We start from the raw sequence: 21,329 nt of genomic DNA, 5'->3' as shown, positions 1-21,329 counted from the left end.
TTTTTATTTCTTAATCATTCGATTGAAATCGATTTGTTTTCTATACGCATTTAGAACTAAAATTGGTTTTATATCTCGATGCTAGGGGTTTTGTATGTCTCTTTCTCTCTCTAGTCATAGTTAAATTCTAACTAGTCAAAAACCTAAAATTTAAGCATGAGCGTCACACATAGCGGGTTGTGAGTGTGTATGTGTGTGTGTGTATGGGTTGAGTGTGTAGCGCACGATCGTTTACTGTTTCATTTTGTGTATTGTTTACTAACATAACTGGTTGATTTGACACCATTGTGGATCTTTGAAAGCGACGCTACTATAATATTCATTTAATTTTTTTTAATTTTTATTTTGTTCTTCTTCAATATCATCATTTCCATCTCTTTTTATTCGTTATCCTCCCTTTGCTCAACGTGTACAATATTGCTTACACAAAAAAACTGTTCATCTAGTGATTTTGTAAGACTAAAATTTTCTTTGTTTCATAATATGATTTGTGTGTGAGTGAGTGTTAAATTAATTCATTTTTGGAAAAACTTGAAACTGAACGAAAACAAAACAATGATATTGTAGAAAAGTGAGTGTGACGATATAACATTTAAATGTGATTCCAAATAGAGCAAATCGGACAATTGTTTGACAAGAAAATGAATGGAAAAATTGAAAAAAAACAACAAAATGATCCACGTGAAAAAATTGATTAAATTAGTGCGCAGTAAAAGTTGTGATTTTTTTGTATCTTTTTATTGTAAATGCGGGGAGAGGGGCGAAAAATCTAAATGTAGGCTTAATTTTCAAACTAATTCATTCCATATTTTTTTTTCTTTCGCTTTTTAACTGTTTCTGAATCTCTAAAAATCTTTACCGTAATTAATATGTTTATTATTACTCTTATTAGTTCTTTCCTGTTGGATGTATCGATTATACGAGTGTATTTATGCTGAAAGGACCCAGAAATGCATGCATAATACATATGTGGGTTTGACGTGCTTGTGTGAATTATAATGATCGCGTTTCTATGCGATCATTATCAAATGAATGCGTTTCCGAGTCCCTGTTTCGTTTTTTCCGTTTTTCGATCGCTTTTTTTCTCTCTCAAAAAAATTGTAATGTTTCAAATGTATGTTTCAAATTTTCTTTCATTTCGAAATTGTTTGTTTTATTTTTATGTTTTTTTTTTTTTTCATAGAATAGTTCATCTCGAATAAATTTTAAATACAATCTAAAGAAATCCTAGAAAAATATGTGTTTATCTGCTTTAAATTTTTTGTCATTTTTTATTATCTTTTATTTGCGACAAAAAAAAAAAAACGATACAAATCTTAGAAATTAAGAATGATATAAATTCGAATATTATGTAATATGTATAGAAATATTCACTTGTTTTGTTTTTTTATTCACTAAGACTTAATGAACACTGAGCGCCAATGATAGAGAAAAAAATTATTGTGCGATGCATTCGGATCGCACAAATTACTAGCGAATCAAAGTTTCGATGCGGATTCTCTTTCACAATTTGCTGTTTATTTTCCAGAAAATGTGTTGTATGTTTTTTTTGTTTTATTTTCTTAATTTTTTTTAGTAAACGCCTATGTATATAGTTTTTTTTTTTGATACTACTATCGAATTAATTTCGTTTTGGAAAAGAGCTTTTTCCAAATGTTTACATAATTTCTATAAAAAAAAGAGTTGGACTACAATGAGTCGTGCTCCGATGGATTTGAAAATGTCTCCTTCGATTGATTCGTGTTTCGTAAGTTTATTTAAACGTGCTTTTTTTCATTTCCGTTTTAACTCATTTTTTCTGCCATTATATCGGGGTTTCGAACGCACTTTCTATTTCTAAACAATTTATTGATTACATCAGTAGTATTTGTTTCATTTTGCATAAAAACATATATTGTCCTTATATCATATCATTTTTCTTCCTATAAAGAAACAATAAAATCATTGGATTCAAACACGAACGTAACATAATAACAAACATTTCTCTCTTTCTCTCTCTCTCTCTCTCTCTCTTTTGAGGATTTGACGTAAAAGAAAATAGAAATAATATAAAGTAAACAACACATGAGATAAAAAGAAGAAAAAAATAATGGGTTAAGTCACTGCCAATAGATATATGGCTGCAGCTTAACATTATTACGGTTCTATGAATTTTTTTTTTCCATTAAGGAGCATTGTGTATTTCGGTTCGTTTTATTTATTTATTTTTTTATTTGTTGGTTTTTTGTGGAGGGGTGGAAGTATTTTGGAATATGTGTATCATTGCCCAACAAATTGAAGCAAAATGAAAAAAAAATCGGATGTGAAATGAAAATTGTGTGCACCGAATCGTGGGAACTGAAGGGCACATAACATACGCGCATTCTGGTCGAAATAATCATGTGTGTAACATTTCTTCTTTTCACACACACCAAAATAATAATAAAAAAACGCTGTTTAGAATGTCTCAAAGAAAAAATAAACTGTGAATTTTCCTAATCTTTGGAAAAACTAGCAAAGAAAATTCAAAGAAAACCTCAATATATAAAACTAAAATCAGTCCGCTGATGGAAAATGAGTGATGAACTCAGTGATTTCTTCTTTTTTTTATCATACAAATGAATTAATAGCAATTGATGCCAATAGCTTTCTCTATTATTATGATTGAATTTCATTTTTCGCTTTTGTTTCGGTTACATTTGGGATTTCTTGTTTGTCTTGATTTGCCTTAGACTTTGTTTTTAAACAAAATGCAGTTCAATAATTGATATTTGTTTTTTTTTTTGTAGTTTTCGTTGATGAATCTATCAGTGTGTACGTATTTTTTTAGGACAAATCAGCTTTTCATTTTATTTCTATACTTGATTTTTTTTATAAATGTCAAAAAGATTTTTTTTTAGTTGCTTAATCGATTGGGTTTTTTTCATGTTTTTTTGCCAATATAAATAGAAGTTAGTTAACATTAAATTCTAAATTATTTTTAAGGAGAAAAGAAAAGAGTGTGTTAAAAAAAGAGAAAAAGAAAAGTACATGCATAAAAATTAAATAAAAGAAAAACATAAAAATTGAAATATTAATCGTATGAATCCCAAAGTCGTGTAATCTGATGGTTTTTCCGCAATTGTATGTATGGGTTCTGTTTGTTATTTTTTTTTTTGTTGATCAGTTTCTATTGTTTAAGCTGATTCTTTTTTTTTTCTTGTTTCTATGTAACTATGTAATTAAAAAAAAGTAAACGTATTTGAGATTGAAAAATCAAATAACATAAACAAAATGGAAATGGTGGACATAAGTTTTTGTTTGTTTGTTGTTGAATTGAGTTCGTATGTGTTTGTGTTGTTGTTGTTGTTGTTTTTTATCTTTTATCACCTATGGATCTATTGAAAACTTTTAAAAACTATCATGTGTGTGTAATTTTAAAATTATTAAAAGTAAAAAAAAATAAGAAGAAGAAATAGAGAAAAAGGATTATGTGTAATATTAAAGTGAGACACGAAAAATCACATAGACGCTATTTCTGTTCAAAACAAATAAACTACATCAAAAAACGAAATTAGGCGAATTTTCCGCAGTCTATCGGTTTTTCTTTTTCAATGAATTTTCATTAATTTCAAATTTTTTTTTTCTTCTTTTCGCATTTTTGTCTTGATTTTGCATGCTTAGTTTTCTTCGTACAGCTCTACACAAACAACATGTGTATTTTTTTATCTCTTTTACTTCACCAATTGTGAAAAAACGTGTTATTGTGATTTTTTATTATTATTATTATTATTTTTATCTTCTTTTTTCATTAAATTATTTTCCTTTTAACTCCAAGCTGCATATGTATCCGTGTACCATTGTTCGCCATTTGCACCCAATGGTTGTTGAGGCAACGGTTGACTTCCCCAATTATTTCCACCATTTCCTAAAATTAAGCCACTTGCGTAACGTCGCTTCGGATCCCCTGGATTTTGGTGACCGCCATCAAATTTACGTTTACCGACTACTACAGGTTTCATTTTTTTTTTGGTGGATGAAAAATGAAAGAAAAAAGAACAGAAACAAAAATGAAAACGAAAAAAAAAACGAAAATTGATTAAAGTAAGAAAATAAGCAGACAATTTATTTTTTAAATTTTGTGAATTGATTTTTGTTTGTTTGTAAAAAAACATAATCTAAAAATTTAACGCTCAAACAGTATATTTGTATGTAATTTGTATCGTGATTACTGTTTAATTTCATTTCGTTTTCACACATACACATGATACAATTACAATAATACTGTTTGATGAATTTCAGTTTTACTTGATCATTTATCCAAAGGTACGTTATGTTTGGGATATTCTTTTCTCTTAAAAATTAAGAAAATTATACAAATAAAACTATGGACCTTATGTGAATAGAACAAATCAAATTAAATTGAATGAATAAATTAATAGTTTAAGGAAATTGGTTTTGTGTATGTGACCGAAAATTAAAAAACACGAATAAAAACAATTGGATGGAGGATACAAATTTTTGAATATCGGAAACAGTGTTTGACAAAGATAAAAAAGCACACACTTCTATTCAGATATAGATAATTATCTATAAAAAATGCAAGAAAAATATTTAAGATATATTATGTATTCATTGAAATGATCAAAGAAAACTCATCGCTATATGGATAGAAGTTGCATTTTTAGAAAATATCTAGAATGTCTTTGCCAAACTCTGTATTGGAATGTTTCTATTATTATTCAAAAAAACAGCTTTAACGCTATAAATATTTTTGCGCAAAATCAAATCATCAAATTAATGTTATATATAATAAAGAAGATGATAATAAAAAAAATAATGTCAAGAAAGTGGAGTCGAAACAAATATATGCATTTGAAACAAAAAACCAAAAAAAAAAGTGTTGAATATGCAAAACGGGCTTGAGATTAGAGCATTAAGATAGTATGATTATTGATATAATTTAAAGAATAAAAAAATCAAATGTATGTGTATTAGGTGTATGAGCGTGTTTGCGTGTGTGTGTTTGAGTGGAGCATGTATTGTGTGAGATGAGAAAACTTATTAAGCTGTGTAACTAAATGTGCATTGGCTATGTGAACAGTGATCGAACGTGTTTGTTTGCGATATTTATGAACAAAATCTCATTTCATATAGAGCGAACTGTATAAAAATACAATTAGCTCGATATATCATTAAAAATGCTTTGTGACACACATTTGGATGTATGAAATCTTCACATGTGTTGGCATTTAAAATGTGAACGCAATGTTATGTCCAAACATTAAGAATATAAAAGAAATTGACTGGAAAACTGAAAGATGCCATTTTACGCAATATTTTTTATTTTGTGTATATTATTTATCGATCTCACAAGAGGCAAATCCGACAAATTATTTTCGAATTCCGACCATAATATGAATTTAAAAGGTTTCTCTCAATATATACTCATATTAGAATCGGTTCAAATTATATCGAGTTTGTCTTTTGTGTGTAATTTAGCGCTTTAAAAATCGAATTATCTGTCATACCGAAATTACATATAGAACCATTAGTAGCATAATATGTACAACTATGTTTTGATATGTCAGTGTCATCGAAAGTGGGAAAAGTTTTAAAAGCACAGTTTGATAGAAGATGATATGCGTAGCGTAAAATAAACTTTTATTACACGGAAAATTTTCGTTGCTCACTTCTCAATAAAATTCTAGTTAAACCAAAAAAAAAAAAAAAAACAGAACAAGCGGTAATGAAGGTAGAATTGAGGTAAAGTGATTTGGCAGAGAAAATTGCATGGATTTTAAATTATGAATCAAAAATGTTATGCGAGTAATGTATATGAATTGTTATGTATTATGTTAAGGTGTGTGGGTGTGTGTATGTGTGTGAATGTGTGTAAGAGAGTGAAATGCGTATGTGTTGTGTTTGTGATATATGGTTTGATGCAAGAAATATATATATTCAATAAATCAGGAACATTAGGTGACAAACTATGTGTATTCAAAATAATGAAAAAAACACATATGTAAATAGTATGAGAAAGAAAAATCGGAATGATGACTACAATGTTTTTATATAATTTTCTATTCCATATTTGAAGCGTCAATAAATTGTTTAAAGAAAATAGAAACAAAAATGATAGAAAGTACAAAATGAAACACTTATTTGCCGGCTGTTTAAATAAATTCAGCATTCAATTGAGGTGCAATTCGTAAAATGTTTCGTACAAAAGCTACAAATATTCTGTTTTTGTTTTTAAGTCACTATACGTGTTTTTTTCTTATTATTTGACACCATATTTAACAGTTATTTCATATGCTTTTTTTATCTTCTCAAATTCAATGTATTTACTTTTGGTTGCTTGAAAATGAAACAAGTGGAAAATCTTTTTGCAGCTTACAAGCTCAATGTTTTGTTAATTGATTTCTCATTTGTGTTTCGAGCTTTTTTTTTTTGAAGAATAATTTGTTAATTGTTGCTGAAGCCATTTTTATGAAATCAATAACGACAAATGTATATGTAAACAATCCAAATATATCAACAAAATGCCAACAGCAAGTACAAAAAAAAACAATTAATTAATTGCATAGTTTTAAAAAAGCACATACATATCGGCTTTTTGCACGAAAAATGAGTGGTCGTCATTTTTACATGCCATGTTTGTGCAGATTGTTTTCGATTCATTCACACCATTTAGAGCATATTGTTTTATTTGGATTGTTTGCCAAGATTTTCAAATCAAATTAATGTGTTAATACAGCGCACAACAACACTGCTGCCATTATCCGATACATATAAATTGGTTTTTATTGGAAATAAATTTAAAACAATAACAAAAAAAGAGAATAGTATATGAAATGTGAATAAAATGATTTTTAAAAGAGAACAATATTATGCATAGATTATTTTTGAATGTTTGAATTTAAGCTAGTTTTAAATCCCAGTTCCTTGTGTTTTTGTCGCAAAATTGACAAAAATAGGCCAATCATATTCAAAAAAACATGTATTTTTTTGTTTGTTTTGCATTTATCGTGAACTTTCAAACTATTTCCAGCATCAAAACATTTGCATGTACGAAAATAGTTAACCCCATCAGCTGAACTTTACATATTTGGACTCTTTTGAAAAAAAAAAAAAAAAAAAAAAAATTGTATCACACGACATGTACAACGGTTGCACTCAATCATATCTCTCTCAAACTACACACCCCATTACACACATTGATCAATTCGGTTCACAGGTTTTTTTCTTCTCTCTTTTGGTTGTAGGGAGGATGATATTTTCACTCGCTCAATCGCTTAAAACTGAAATCTGAAATTTTATTAATGCCGAGATTTCAAAATCGATTGACAATCAAATTTTGCCGATATTAAAGCAAGTATAGAAATCTGTTCACAAATAAAATCGATTTTTTAAGCAAGCGTGTGAGGGAGAATGATCAAATGGTTCACAGGGAAATAACGAATTGAATAAAGCCCCCAATCGATTATAAATGATATTGCATGCTTAAGTTTAAATCAATGAAATGCCATTTTTTTGCGTTGGACTTTGATTTGGAAAGAAAAAAGTTCACATGCAAATAAAAACGATCCTAACCGAGATGCCTGATATCCGAAAAAACCACGTGTTTCTTCCATCTAATGCCATTCACCCGTTTATTTGTTTGTTTTTTTTTTTCGTCGTAAATACGATTTGGTATGGAGCTCATATTTTCGAGCGAAATTAACACTATCTAATCAATTTCATTCGGCCATTTTTTTCGACACTTGTAATTTTTAACTGCGTTGCATAGAGTTACAACGAACGGGTGATGAGAAGCTAAGAGAAAAGTGAGACATACGGGCAAACATAAAATTATGTGTTTGTATATGTGTGCATGTGGAAACAATGTAATGGAATATAAGCGGTTCAGTAAAAAAACATTAAACAAAATAAAAAACACCTCGCATTTAGCAAACGAAACAAAAATTAAATTAATTGAGCTTAAAGTTAATGTCGTCAATTTTTATGTTAAATACATAATCCTGTAACAATTTGAGCTCATTTCTATTCGATTTTCATTTGGCTGTCTGAGTTAGATTTTGAAGTGACTTAAAAAGTATGTTCGATTGAAATAAAGATAGATTTTTCCTATGTTAATAAAAGTGGTTTATGGTTTGGAATCTAATTTTATATAGAATATTGTCTGTATTGGAACCCTAATGGCTCTCAAGTCGCCGTTTTGTACATATACTTTGTTTTTTTTCTGTTTTTGTTTAACAAAAAAAAAGGGTTTTGGTTTTTATGAATAATTTGAAATTGCTGTGCGCGTTCATCACAATTATCGAATGTGTGAATCAACAAGTTCGGCCATGCGTTTTGTTCCGACTAGAATCTCGATTCGATTTGTGTATTGTATAGAACAGCAAACAAAAAAATTAGAACAAATCATGATCAAACATGTGTGCAGACCTTTTCATTGAAAAAGTTTTGGCTTATTGACAAATGTGCACTGATTGAGAAGAAACGAAATCATTTGATTCAATATCCAATTTGTCTAAATGAAACTCACTGTCAATACGCCATTTTGCACGCTGATTTTTATTTTTGAATTTTAAATTGGTTTTGTCTGTTTGTTTGTTTTTTTTTTATCTGTAATATATTTTGGTTTTGGTTTGGTTTGGTATGTTTTATACTCATTGTTTTGGTTTTTTTTTTTTCAAATTTTGGATTGTTTTTGATTGTCTATATATGTTTTTTGTTCGTTATCGGTCTGGATGTACTCTCACCTGTTGTATTTGGCAGTGGCTTGCCTCGCTGAGTGCCACGAACGTTGAGATGTGCTTGTATTCCACGGTAAGCCGCGGTTATTGGAGCTACCACGTTGAGACGTTGAGGTAATTCCTCCAGATTGATGCCACGGAGCCCAACGGCTCGGGAAGGCACTATGATTCCACGACAATGACCAACTCCCTACACAGTAGCACATTCGATTAGGATTTTTTAATTAAGTTTTGATTGTTGATTTGGATTTTTTTTTTTTTTTTTTTTTTCAAAAAAGTTTTTTCCTCGAATTGTTTGTTCGTAAATGACTGTTTAAGTTGGACATTGGTTCAATTGCTTTTCAATTCCCTATCTATTATTTTAAATAATTTTTTTTCTCAAAATTTTCAATTTGAAGTAATTATATTAAGCTTTATTTTCGAAAAAAAAAAATATATTGTTTATGTAGTTGTCATTCGCATCATTGCTTTGTTTACTTTTTGATAAAAGATAAAACTTTAACGAATGAAATACTGAATTGAACAAAGAGAATAGAGGAGAAGGAAGCAAATCGAAGACATAAAGCGGGTTGTTCACTGTTCGTTTAAATTATTTTTTTTTTTGCTGGAAATTTTGATTTGAGCACAGAAAATTCGCACACATCTGCAACCATATTTTTTTGTTTCGTAATTTCGAATGAGATATGATAAATTTGTAACGAATTGAATAATGTGAATATTGTTTTTAATCTCAAGAATTTACTTGTTGTTTTTCAGATTTTGAGTTTCGAAATGAAAATAAAATAAAATTCAAAACATTCGAGAAACATTTGGATTACGATTAAAATGAATGCCTTGTTACGAAAATGCCATCGAAAAATGAAAATGTCAATAATTGCGGGCGTCACATAATTTGAAATTGAATTGAAACTAAATAACAAAGCATATCAAATTCATAAGACAATTAGTGTGCTGGTAAGTGGATCACTGTGCATAGATTTTATTTGTTTGGGGTTTTCATTAAATGAACAACGAAATAATTTGTTTTTGTCATCGGAACAAAAAAAAACTCAATTTTGAAGAAAATAAAATTGGAGTTATTTTTGCTGTGCCTCTACGTTATTGTTTTTGAAATCATTTTCCATTTTTTTTGCTCTTGCCAAAATATATGACAAATCAGAAATTTACAAAAAAAAAAAAGAGTCAATTAATGAATTTTGGATTTTTTTTTTCATTCAGTTGTTTTAGTTTTTCATTCGTTTTGTTTTCCATTTGGTGATGCATCGAATCGTTAAGCTACTTTGGAAAGTGGAATTTATATGTTACGCTTTGATTAGTTTACATGAAGCAGTTTTCAAAACACTATGTATTATGTTTGTGGTTAAATGTTAGAATATATATAAATATATACTGTCAATGGACTCAGTTTAACGGGAAGTAAGTGTCTATATGCAGAGAAATTGTTAAGTTATTTGTTTTGATTTTTTGGGTGTTGGAGGTTTTTGGGGGTTGGGGGGTAACGCAAACAGAAAAATTAATTTTTGTTAAGATAAGAAATTTGAAAATTAACACAAATATTATTAATCAAATGAACTGCGACGTATCTAACAGAAGCTGCTTTTATATTGCTCACAATAGCACCTCAGTAGAAATGAACATTGATCATTCAATACATCAACATTTTAATAAATTAAAAAAGAAGAAAAAAGGTTTTTTTTAAATTAATGAAGGACAAAGCAATATCATATAAAAACGAGAAAGCATTAGATTTGTTTAAAATAAAGCGTAAAAATAAGCAGTATGAATAGATAAAATGAAAATAGACAGAAAAATATAAAAATGTAAAAAAGCGGTTGAAGCAGATTAAATAAAAGATGATCAAATAAATTGGGATAAAGCTAAATTTTGGAAAAGAAAATATATAAACACCAACCAATCTCGTAGATTTTCAAGAGATTTGTGACATTTATATCGAAATTTATTTGATAAAAAGTGTAAACAAAATTTGAAGCTTAAATAAAATTAAATTATAAAGAGAACAGGTAAATAGACTGGAGTTATACAAAAACAGAGACTGTTCCTCAGAGCAATAAATGAAAAGAGTAGAAGTTCTGTGGAGCCAACGGGGCGCTGAGGAACAAAGCTCCTCTACAGCGAAATTTTTGTTGAAAAAATATATTTTAAATATTTTTGAAACTTTTAATATTTCGCTCCTTACTTAAAAGCTCTTCTCCTATGTACATCGCCAGCTCCTCAGAGCGCTACTCCAAACATTTATTACTCTGTGAAACAGTTTCTGTACAAAAGGAACGGGCTTGAAACGAGAACAAAATTAATGACAAATTTATATCTATTTAATGCACTTGTTGATACCAAACTATCGAAAAATTGCGAAAAACGCAAATTAACTGCAAACAAATTTGAATCGGGTCTGTGAGCAATGGCAACTCTGAAAAAAATATATATGAAAAATGGCAATTATTTTGCATCGTTTTTATATTCAGAGTTTCCATTGATCGTTGCCGTTCAATTCGCATATTTCTTGCGGTTAATTGTTCACATATTTTTAGTAATTCAACATCAAAACACGAATTAAATTGATACAAAAGTGATATCAATTGCATTCTCACTTAGAACCGGCTTCTTCATTCTGACTGACTGGGGAATTTGTAAAACGGGAAAACGGCCGTCACAATTAAAGTTGTGCTTTTTATTGATCCCTAACCCTGATCGTTCGAGTATTCCTTAGCACTTTCCTACGCGCTGAGTACTATGTGTGTGTATTTATGTGCTATTTGTGTATATGTATGAGAGAACGCGAAACTCGGAACCAATTTTGATAAAATATGTGTTTTGTGTGAGTGTTCGTGTGTGTATGTTTGTGTGTGTTTATGTGTGTCACATATGTCATAGAAAATGATTTTTTTTTCTGTATTTTCGATAATTCCCTCAAAACTCAATTTTGTGTAAGTGTTTCGTGTATGTATTTTTTTATGTTTTTATTCATGTTTATTCAGTTTTTGTTTTCGTATACGAAATTTTGTTTTGTTGTGTGTAGTATTATGTACACCCACCGATATGTTTCTGTTGTTTCTTTGATTTGTGTTTTGTGGCCCTGTACCACTATTCGCCGTATATTCGAAAAACTGTTCTCCATCGTATGAACGAAAATAATCATCATAATAAGAATCATTGTATCCGCCCCGATAATCAGTATAACCATAAAGGTCGTAATCATAATCTACAAAATTGTTAGACATATGTATTATAGAATAGAACAGCAGAAGTAGCATTAGGAACAGTTAATAACTATAGCATTAACAATTAATTATTTGTTTTTTTTTTTTTTTTTTTTTTTGATAAATTTATTTATAAATCTTGACAAACTAAACGATTTTGATAAATCGATTTATTTTTGTTCAGAAAATAAAGAAAGTAGAAGAGTTTTGTTGAAGTTTTAGAAGATGTACCATAGATGATAGAAATAGAGATAGAGACAGAAAAAGAGATAGAGAGATAATAGATATATATGTATATACTTAAACAGAGATACGTTAAATGGCAAAAAATCATATAGTTGAAGTTGCGAATTAAAACTATAATTCCAAAGAAAAAATCATAATTTGAAAGAAAATATACTCAAGCAAACTCAAGAATCAAAACAATTAAACAGTAAAGGTTTCATTATTTTTTTTTTGTTTCGAAAAGAAATGAATAGATAATTGGTTTTCTTTTGTTCGAATTAGAGAATTTCGAGTCGGGAAAGAGAGTCAATAATATATACCAGCACTACATTTATAAATATATTTCGATTGACAACATTATGGTCACTGATTCATATCAAATTTCGTAATCGAATTTCAATTTGGATTGGTCCTATATGTATAGTATATATTTTGTAGATAGATTTTTATTTTATTTGTTTTGTTTACTTCTAAGTATCCAATTAATGCATAATATATTTACTTTGCGATCAAAAAAGTACTTCTACATTTTGTTTTTGTACTTGTTTCGATTCAATTCGGATTTTGATGCTTCGAATGTTTTCATTTCCGTTTGATTTTGAAATGTTTTGCACATGTTTGTCCTAATACACACTCGCAAATGTACAATTTTCTCAATGTTTTTGTTTTTGTTTTTGTTTTGCTGCTGTTGTTTTGCTGTAGGTAGTTGTTTTTGCTTTATATTTTTGTTGGTCTGGGATGAGGGAATCAAGCAAAGAATTTAAGACCGCATCCATATCAATATGTTTCAGTGCGGTAAAAACGCCATTTCTAGCATATGCATTAATTCGTACGCACACTGAACCAATGCGATAAGAAATTTTGGTCAATAGATTCATTGCTGTATGTGCGCTGCCATGTTTTAGCGCTTCAATTATTATTCAAATGATTATCATATCAATTTAAAAAAAAAAATGAATTAACAGAATATACTCATGTGAGCCAAACAAAACGAAAAATTGATCGAATCCAAATATCAGGTCTACATTCGCAATGTGCCGAACTGCGGAAAATCAAACAATCACAACAAAAATCTGAAAACTCCATTTTTTTGTCTATATTATCCAATTAAATGTATGTGTGTGATTTATTCATCTTTATATTATTATATTTTTTTTTTTGTTAAATTTTACCGAAACAAAACCAATATGTGTATATATAATTCAATAGCAAACGCAGTACAATACAGTACATTCAAAATACTAAAAACTCTCTGATTAGATCATGTTTATTATATAAATGTTTTTGGGTCAAAATTTCGGCTGAATTCCATTTTTTTTTTGCTTCAAATATTTTCCTTTGTGTTCACCAAAATATATTTTTTGTTTTGCATTTTTGATAACTTTTTAGCATTTGAAAATATTGTGTTTTCATATATGTATATATTTTTTTGTCAATCTCTTTTTGAGTATGTGATCATTGGCCTATTTTTGTTTTTTATTTAAAAAAAAAATTGTTTTTGATTGATTGATTCGGTATGGTATGCAAATACATGACAGATTTTTTTTTATTGAGGACATGCAATACGGTATAGTGAGTTCCTTCACTACGGAGAAAGGGATAAACATAATTTCTTTCGGTTTGTTTGAAAGGGATTATGCCACATTTTGTGAGCTACATTTATACTGCATTTTAATGGGTTATTTGATTTACTCCTATACATACATACAAAGATTCTATGGAAAAAAATAAATTAAGTATATATATAGATAAAATAAAAATAAAATGGTGTGTATGTGCCATGTTGTTGAAAAAGGAAAACAATTGAACAAAAATAGACATCAGAAGCAGCCAGTTTGATACAAAAATTAGTTTTTCAATAGCACTTAATTGAAGATTACAATAGAACAGAACTGAATATTGGTACATATAATTAAAATGTGTCATGCTCATGGACAGACCCATATTATTATTTCCTATTTATAATGTTTTATAAGGGGTCGATCGATCGATTTCAAGTGGTCGTATCGATTATCATTTCAACCAAACAAAAAAATTAGAGAGAGAGAGAAAGAGAAGAGTAAAGAGATATGTACAGGATTGTCTACAGTGCATCACCATAGTTAAACAAAATCTTCGTCTTTGTCATTCAAGCAAATCTTAGGTCAGATCATTTCGATCGTCGTCGTTGAACCAACAAGATTTTCACATTCAAATAACTTTTGGCACATGTAGAATACCCCACAATTACAAAAAAAATATATTTGCAAGCATTTTTTCGTTTCATTAATAATTCAAATAATAATTAAATTAACAAAAAAAAAATAGTAAAAAAATGTGATGTGTATGTGTGTGTGGAAGAAAGAGACAATGTGAAATTGCTCAATAATTTGGTTACTTTAAACGAATTTGATTGGATTTTGATATCTTTCATTATGGTTTTATTTACTTTTATTCGTTTTCTATTGCAAAATCAAATTTAGGCTTTGAAAAACTACATTTTGACTCTAGTTTTCTTTAATCAGAATAGAAAAACAAATACAGAAAAAAATTGTAGATAAAAAAACGCATGCGAGATATCCTTCGATTTATTAGCGTAGCTACAGGGATCTAATTTGTTTCTTGCAAATCAAAAGAAATAAAACCAAAGCTACCGAATGAGCGAAATTACGTTTGAAACAAATATTTAAGAAAAACAAAAATAATCAAACTAAGGCGATTTCAAACAACAATTTTTGACTAAAAAAATTTTAATATTGGTTTTTCAATACGATGCATATGTACTTTTAATGCTTTTTTGCTTGCATTGACCGCAAAACTGAATTGAAATGCGTATGTTTCATCTCGCCTAACAAGATAATTAGCAATAACAATTAGATTAATGTGAATAGAATTGAAAAAGCGTTTTGGCGACGCTCACATTTAAAAGAAAATACAACATATACTTATATGCAAATAGAGATATTTATTTGTAACTTTCTATCAAACATTTTTTTTGTTTCCAATGCACTTCAATAGAGCTTCGGTCAATAAAGCGTAATCAAAAGTAATTAGTTTTGTATCAGATTTGTTTATTTTATCTCCAGAAAAAAAAGAATAATAAGATAATAATAGAATCAAAAATTGATACCACAAGAACATAAATGAACACAAAAAAAAGATTAGGACGAAAATAATTATGAACAATGTCGGAACTAAAACATTTGTCGAATTAATTTAATAGTAATTTAATGAACAAATTAAAAAAAAACAGGTCGACTAGCCTATGATTTAAAGTGGATCATTTCGTATAAATTTGTTTTCTTTAAGGGTAATTTACGTAAGCCAACGAACAAATTTGAACCGGAAATCGCATATTCTATTGTTTTGAATTGTATCAATTCAACATTTATATCTTAAACGGCATTAAAACTGATCATAGTAGTTATATCGAAAATTATTCAATTCGAAGCGATTTCGTGGCGCAAATGTTGATCTTCTCTTTGACTTTGTAAAATAATTACGACAATGGAATTGGTCGAATTCGTAAAATTGAATCATAGATAACTCACCATAATCACCTCGTGTCATTGGTCCCCGCAATGGCACTCGTGCTCCAGCTGGTGCTACACCTATAAGACATGATGTAAAAACAGATGTTTGGTATTTAGTTCACTCAATGTGAAAAACGAAAAGCACATGAAAACAAAATTGGCAGTTTTAATCGACTTACCTACGCCTCTCATTGGCGGCAAACCCGGTGGTGGTATCATGCCAGGATGTGTAGGTGACAAGCTGCTGTAAATTCAAAATGAAAAAAAAAAAAACGTAAACATCAATAAACACGACAAAAGTGGTTCAAGAAAATCAACAATTCAGAAAATAATGTGAAAATTCTTATGGAAATTCAGCTTTTGAACTAACCCTACGACGCCAGTTCGACCTTGCATCATAAGTAGCATACGTCGTTCGCGCGCTCTCAATACTTCTTCCTTCTTCTTTTTATCAGACGGTGGCTTTGCCAGTGAAACCTGAACCAAGTTAAAAATGAATTAAAACGATGCAATAATATGTAAATGAAACTAATGAATTGATAATGAACATCGGATCCACATACTTCGATATTCGAACATCCTAGTTCTTTGCCATCAAGACCACGCATAGCTAAAACGGCATTATCTCTATCCTCAAAATGCACAAATGCATAATCTTTAATTTTCTTAACACGTTCCACTTTTCCATATTGTTCAAAGCTTTCTTTCAGCTTTTCTTCGCTTATATCTTGTGTCAAATTGCGTACGTATAATACTTTCACTTTGCTCATTGTTGATTCATCTGGTTCTTCTTGAGGATCGGCCCAATCGACAATAATATCACAACCCCAGACCTATAATCGATGAACGTAAATAAACGGGATAATTAAGTTGCTGCTTGATCACCATTTTGCGACATTCATTCACAAACAAACCTTAATGCGTCCAGTTCCGAGTCTTCGTTTGGCCAACGATGCTGCCTTATGTGATTCATACTCCAAGAAACAAAATCCACGATTTTTCTTCTTATCGTCAGGTGAACTGTAAATGATCACCTCAACAAGACCGGCTGAAAGCAACAGAATAGCGATTAGCACATTTTAGTATGCATATTATTTATCAATAACTTTACCCCCTCTCATTTTTTTTTTCTCTTCATTATTTGCTATTCTTTTTTTCTTTGTTCAAAAATTTTTCCAAATCAAATAAAGTTCATGAAAATACATATTTAATGAGCCGTGTTTTGTTTTCCAAGTTTAAAAAAAAATTAACAAAATTTTTTTTTTGTTTTTGAAATAGCTCTTTGGTTATGTGTATATGTGGCTTTTTTCAATGGATTCAATAATTTTTGCTCCCAATAAACCAATGCCAAAACCGCGTTCTATTCGAAAGCTTTTCACAAGTTTAATCAACTTAAATGGTTCTCAATCATTTCGATTTGTATAGCAGTAATTTTTTGTGTTTATTTTTCACCGGTTTGGTAGCTTTTTTTGTAAGTATTGGAGTTTTGGTTGGTGCGGGTTGTTTTTATGGTTTTTTTTTTTGTTTTTTATTCGATCGATTAGTCATTTAATGGTTTCACATAGTGATAATTATGTACAACAACCTTTTAATTACATAGTGACAGTGAATCGAATGTGCAACTAACAAATTATTTCATGCGTTGAATTTGATATGTATTTTTTTTTTTTTTTTGATCTCTTCACTTTGGACGGTCTGATTATATTTTTGGCTCTGATTTAATCGGTTTTATTTGAAAGAATTAGCGCTTTGCGCACTGTGTCGTTAGGCCAAAAACAACAACAACAGTTACAGATTTTTATCCGATTTGCATTTGTTGGTTACACCTCAAAATAGCGGTACAACGTTATCAATATGGTTTACAGAGTTAGCCGGAATATTTGAATAGACACTGATATATTTCGAAAGAATGACAAAGAACAGAGTGTTTTATATACATAAACTTAACTAAGAAAAACTTAAAATTTGGGGAAGAGGGAAAACAGCATACATACTTCTAAATGTTAAACGTGATTACGTACTTATCTATGCAAAAACAAAATTTGATTGTTTCTCTTTCGTTGAAAAAGAATCGTTTTTTTGTTGCCGTTAATTTCATTTGATTGTTTTTGATCTGATGAATTTGTCCGGTTAAATAATTGCTTTGGATCCAATATGTGCAAATTTTCAGTCTCCAGTCATTAATTTTTATTTAGTTTTTGTTTTAATTGTCAAAACAAATATTGAATTTTTGTGTATGGCAGTGTTTGGAAAACAATTTATCTAGATAAAAGATAAGATTTTATCTTATTTAAAGAAAATCATCTTATCTCAATAAAAAAATATCGATAGAAAAAAAGCGAGTTCCGAACATTTTCTTGTCTAAGATGACAAGAAAAGTGATAAAAATTGTGTGGATAAGACAATAGATATTATTTTATCTCATCTAATCTTAAATTTTTACGATAGATAAGATTATCTTCGACAACACTGTGTATATATATAAGTGTGTGTTTGTGTGTGTGTGTGAGTGTATTTGTATTGCATAGCAAATGCAATTGAATTGATTTCGTTTGGAGATAAGTGAAACAGCAAATTGGAAATCCAAATAAAAAAATTGCACCAAAAAAGGTGTCCATTTCATAAGAGAACTGAAAGTGACCAATAAGGCCAAAAAACGGTGGTAGCATTAAGCGATTTTGCCTGCTGATCAAATAAAATTTGTTATTTATTGCAATGAGCTAAAACCGTGTATGTTTGTATTGTAACTGTTACCGGTACTCCTTTTGTTTAATCCTCGATTGTATCGTTGAGGATTTAAATAAATTTGAAATGGAATGCATGTTAAATCATACAAAACAAAACTTAACAGATGCGAATTTGGCAATGATTTAAATGAAATTGGTAAGCAAAACTAAACACCCAATGACGAAATTTCGATTCTATGTGTTTAAATAATTGATTGATCTGGTTTTTTATTTTTATTTTTCAATGGTCAAAATTTTGTTAATTCATTTCAGTGACGAACATAATAACCAATTGGCTTAATTGTGTATGTGTATTTCATTTATTTTTTGGTAATTTTTGATGTTCAAATCAACCTTTTTCAACAGCGACTGATTACGGCCATATATTCAGATTTGTGCCAAACCTCCAATCAAATGGACATGGATCTTTTTGTTCGTTTTAGTTTTCGAATGTTTGTTTTTGATTATTTTGGATGAAAATGGGATTTTTTTTCTTTCTTTTGATTTGTTTATTGCTTGGATTGTTTTTGGTTTATAATTTGTTTTGTTCATAACTTACGTGCATGTTTTGCAAATTCCTCTAATAATTCGTCGCGATCCCTATTCTTTGGTATATTTCCGACAAATAACCGATGATTATTAAACGATATCGTTACACCAATCTTTTTGCCTTTGCGAATTTCATAATCATTTAGCTGTAAGCGAATTTGTGGTTCGATTTTGATAACTTTTAGATGATTTTTTTTTAAATTTCTTCTTTACAGTAAATTTTTGTTTAAAATTGGTTTTTTTTTATTTTTGGTTTGATTGAAATAAAAAGGAAATTTGTAACAACAAACATATCACAAGTGTACAATAATTTCATTTGTCTTTGGTTTTTTTTATATGATAAAAAAGATAAAAGAAAATGGGAATAACGAAAATGGAAAACGAAAATAATAAGGAAATATTTTGTTGTAATGCATTCCCTAATTTTTATCAAAAGAAACAAAAACAACGGTAACGAAAATTATATACAAATGCATATTATGCGTTTTATCATACATGGATAGAGAGGCATTATTGGTATATCATCGAGAGAAAATAAAAGAGTCAAAAATAAAAGAATGTAAAACAGAAAAACGAAAAACGAAACAATCAAAACAATGACGGGTTAAAACAAAATATTCTTTTTTTTTAGTTCCAAATAAAGAAATGGATACCCGTGGTTCGGTTTGTGCTATTTCATACTTATATGCAGTTAATGACTGGAGATAATATTAATTTCTATTTTTAAAAAAATATATGTTGGTCGACGGAAGAGGAAAGCTTTTCTGGCGTATGGGTTTAATTTTATTGAATTTTTGGTATCATTTACCGTACCAAACGATCTATCCACAATTCATAGACTGATTAGGCATAACTATATCATTTCAAACCAATCGTGTTATATTAGATGTTTGAATATTCAATTTGGTTTCAAATAATTTCGATTTTCGGATTTAAAAATATGATACTTTTGAATAAATGCTAATTAAATTTAGCTTATTGGAGAATGGAAAATGGCATGGAAATTTGGATTTTTTTTAGTTTGGGCATAATTTTAATTAGATCGCCTCTAAATTGTAGATATGGATTTGAACGGTTGGTGGGAAAACGTTTCTCAAATATATATAAATATATAGATATTCTTAAAATTTATTTCACAAATCACAAGATGTACTAATATTTTTTTTTCTTTTTTTTTTCGTTTCGAATCTGATTATGAACAAAATATTCGTTTAAATTTTACATGACCATTATTTTTCACATTTGCAAATTGCTGAATCGAGCTGTTGATGATGCTTCCGCTGTACAAAATCATTGATATTACGATTAATGCATTCTGATGTCGCTGTATCGTGTATCAAATCAGTTTATCATGCAAAATTCATTCAATACAGAAATGATGTCTTTACAGTTCATTCGAGAGCGCAGTATACATTCAAATATTAAACTTTTATTATAAAATGGCGCGAAAGGCATTTCAAGTTTTTCGTTCAATATTTTACGCTGTTGATAGACAACATTCAATATAAATTGGAATGTATGACAGTATTTCTGTATGATTTTGGAATGATGAATTTTATTAAGATGTCTTAATTTTTTTTTTAAGTAAGACATATCTATTGAATGTTCAATGGAATCCAATTATGTTTTTTTTATGTTCACATGCATTCTCCTTATTTGATTTTGGAATTTCATTTAAAAATAAAAAAATAATTGCAAAAATAACAAAATGAAAAATTTCATTTGAAACTCGATGTACTTGATTTTGTTTCTTGATTTTAGATTGAGTGTTGTTGTTTTTTGTTTTTGTAAATTCCAATTACCTGTTAGTTTACCAAATTCGTCTAAAATCTCCTCTTTGCCTTTTGATTTGGGTATATTTCCTACGAAAAGGCGTAGATTCGGTACGCTTATGTTAATTTTCAAACTTTTGCCGGGTTTAATTTCATGGTTATCGAGCTGCGGGTTTAAAATCAAAATAATAATAGTAATAATAATAAAAATTGAAATAAAAACCATAATGACGGAGAAGTAAAAGAAAATAAACAAAAAAATTGATGGAAAATTTTGTTTTTTAATGATGTTTTTGTTGTCAAAAATGAAAATTAAAACAAAATTAGAAAATAAAAACGAAAAAGCACAATGAAACAGAAAACGGGAAACAAATCGGAATTTTATGGTTAGTTAAATTTTGTTTCGATTATGAATTTAGACATTTAACTAATGTTTTGACCAAATGTTTTATTAAGCCTGCCAAATATCGTTTTTTTCTTTTTCACTTTTTAAAAATAAAATTATAACCGACGAAACAGATGAAATCATTAAAGTGATTCACATAGCATATTCAATGTGTGTGAACGTGGTTCGAATCAAATATTAATGATTCCATCAAATAAACGT

General features: G+C 28.9%; 1 protein-coding gene across 12 annotated transcripts in view; it reads right to left on the bottom strand.

Annotated features, from left to right (window-relative positions):
- Window positions 1–3,349: 3,349 nt before the first annotated feature.
- The window catches only part of LOC116345680 (heterogeneous nuclear ribonucleoprotein R), a 36,196-nt gene continuing 18,216 nt past the window's right edge, over window positions 3,350–21,329 (bottom strand). For 8 of the 12 annotated variants that reach the window (XM_031775266.1, XM_031775267.1, XM_031775274.1 and 5 more), the window contains 9 exons: window positions 20,753–20,888; window positions 16,590–16,723; window positions 16,239–16,508; window positions 16,046–16,152; window positions 15,855–15,919; window positions 15,694–15,753; window positions 11,774–11,940; window positions 8,727–8,910; window positions 3,350–3,967 (listed from right to left, as the gene is read on the bottom strand). In XM_031775266.1, coding sequence (XP_031631126.1) covers window positions 3,786–3,967; window positions 8,727–8,910; window positions 11,774–11,940; window positions 15,694–15,753; window positions 15,855–15,919; window positions 16,046–16,152; window positions 16,239–16,508; window positions 16,590–16,723; window positions 20,753–20,888 — 1,305 coding nt within the window. In that variant the 3' untranslated portion in view covers window positions 3,350–3,785. Of the gene's footprint in view, window positions 3,968–8,726; window positions 8,911–11,773; window positions 11,941–15,693; window positions 15,754–15,854; window positions 15,920–16,045; window positions 16,153–16,238; window positions 16,509–16,589; window positions 16,724–18,960; window positions 19,097–20,752; window positions 20,889–21,329 lie in introns of all 12 variants that reach the window. The other 4 variants (XM_031775275.1, XM_031775276.1, XM_031775278.1 and 1 more) reach the window with 4 other exon arrangements.

This window comes from Contarinia nasturtii, unplaced genomic scaffold (genome assembly GCF_009176525.2).
Source record: "Contarinia nasturtii isolate CC-2019 unplaced genomic scaffold, AAFC_CNas_1.1 Cnas_scaffold_1371, whole genome shotgun sequence".
NCBI classification, from domain to species: domain Eukaryota; kingdom Metazoa; phylum Arthropoda; class Insecta; order Diptera; family Cecidomyiidae; genus Contarinia; species Contarinia nasturtii.
The sequence above is the reverse complement of the archived record's forward strand: the minus strand, read 5'-3'. Positions and strand labels throughout refer to the sequence as shown.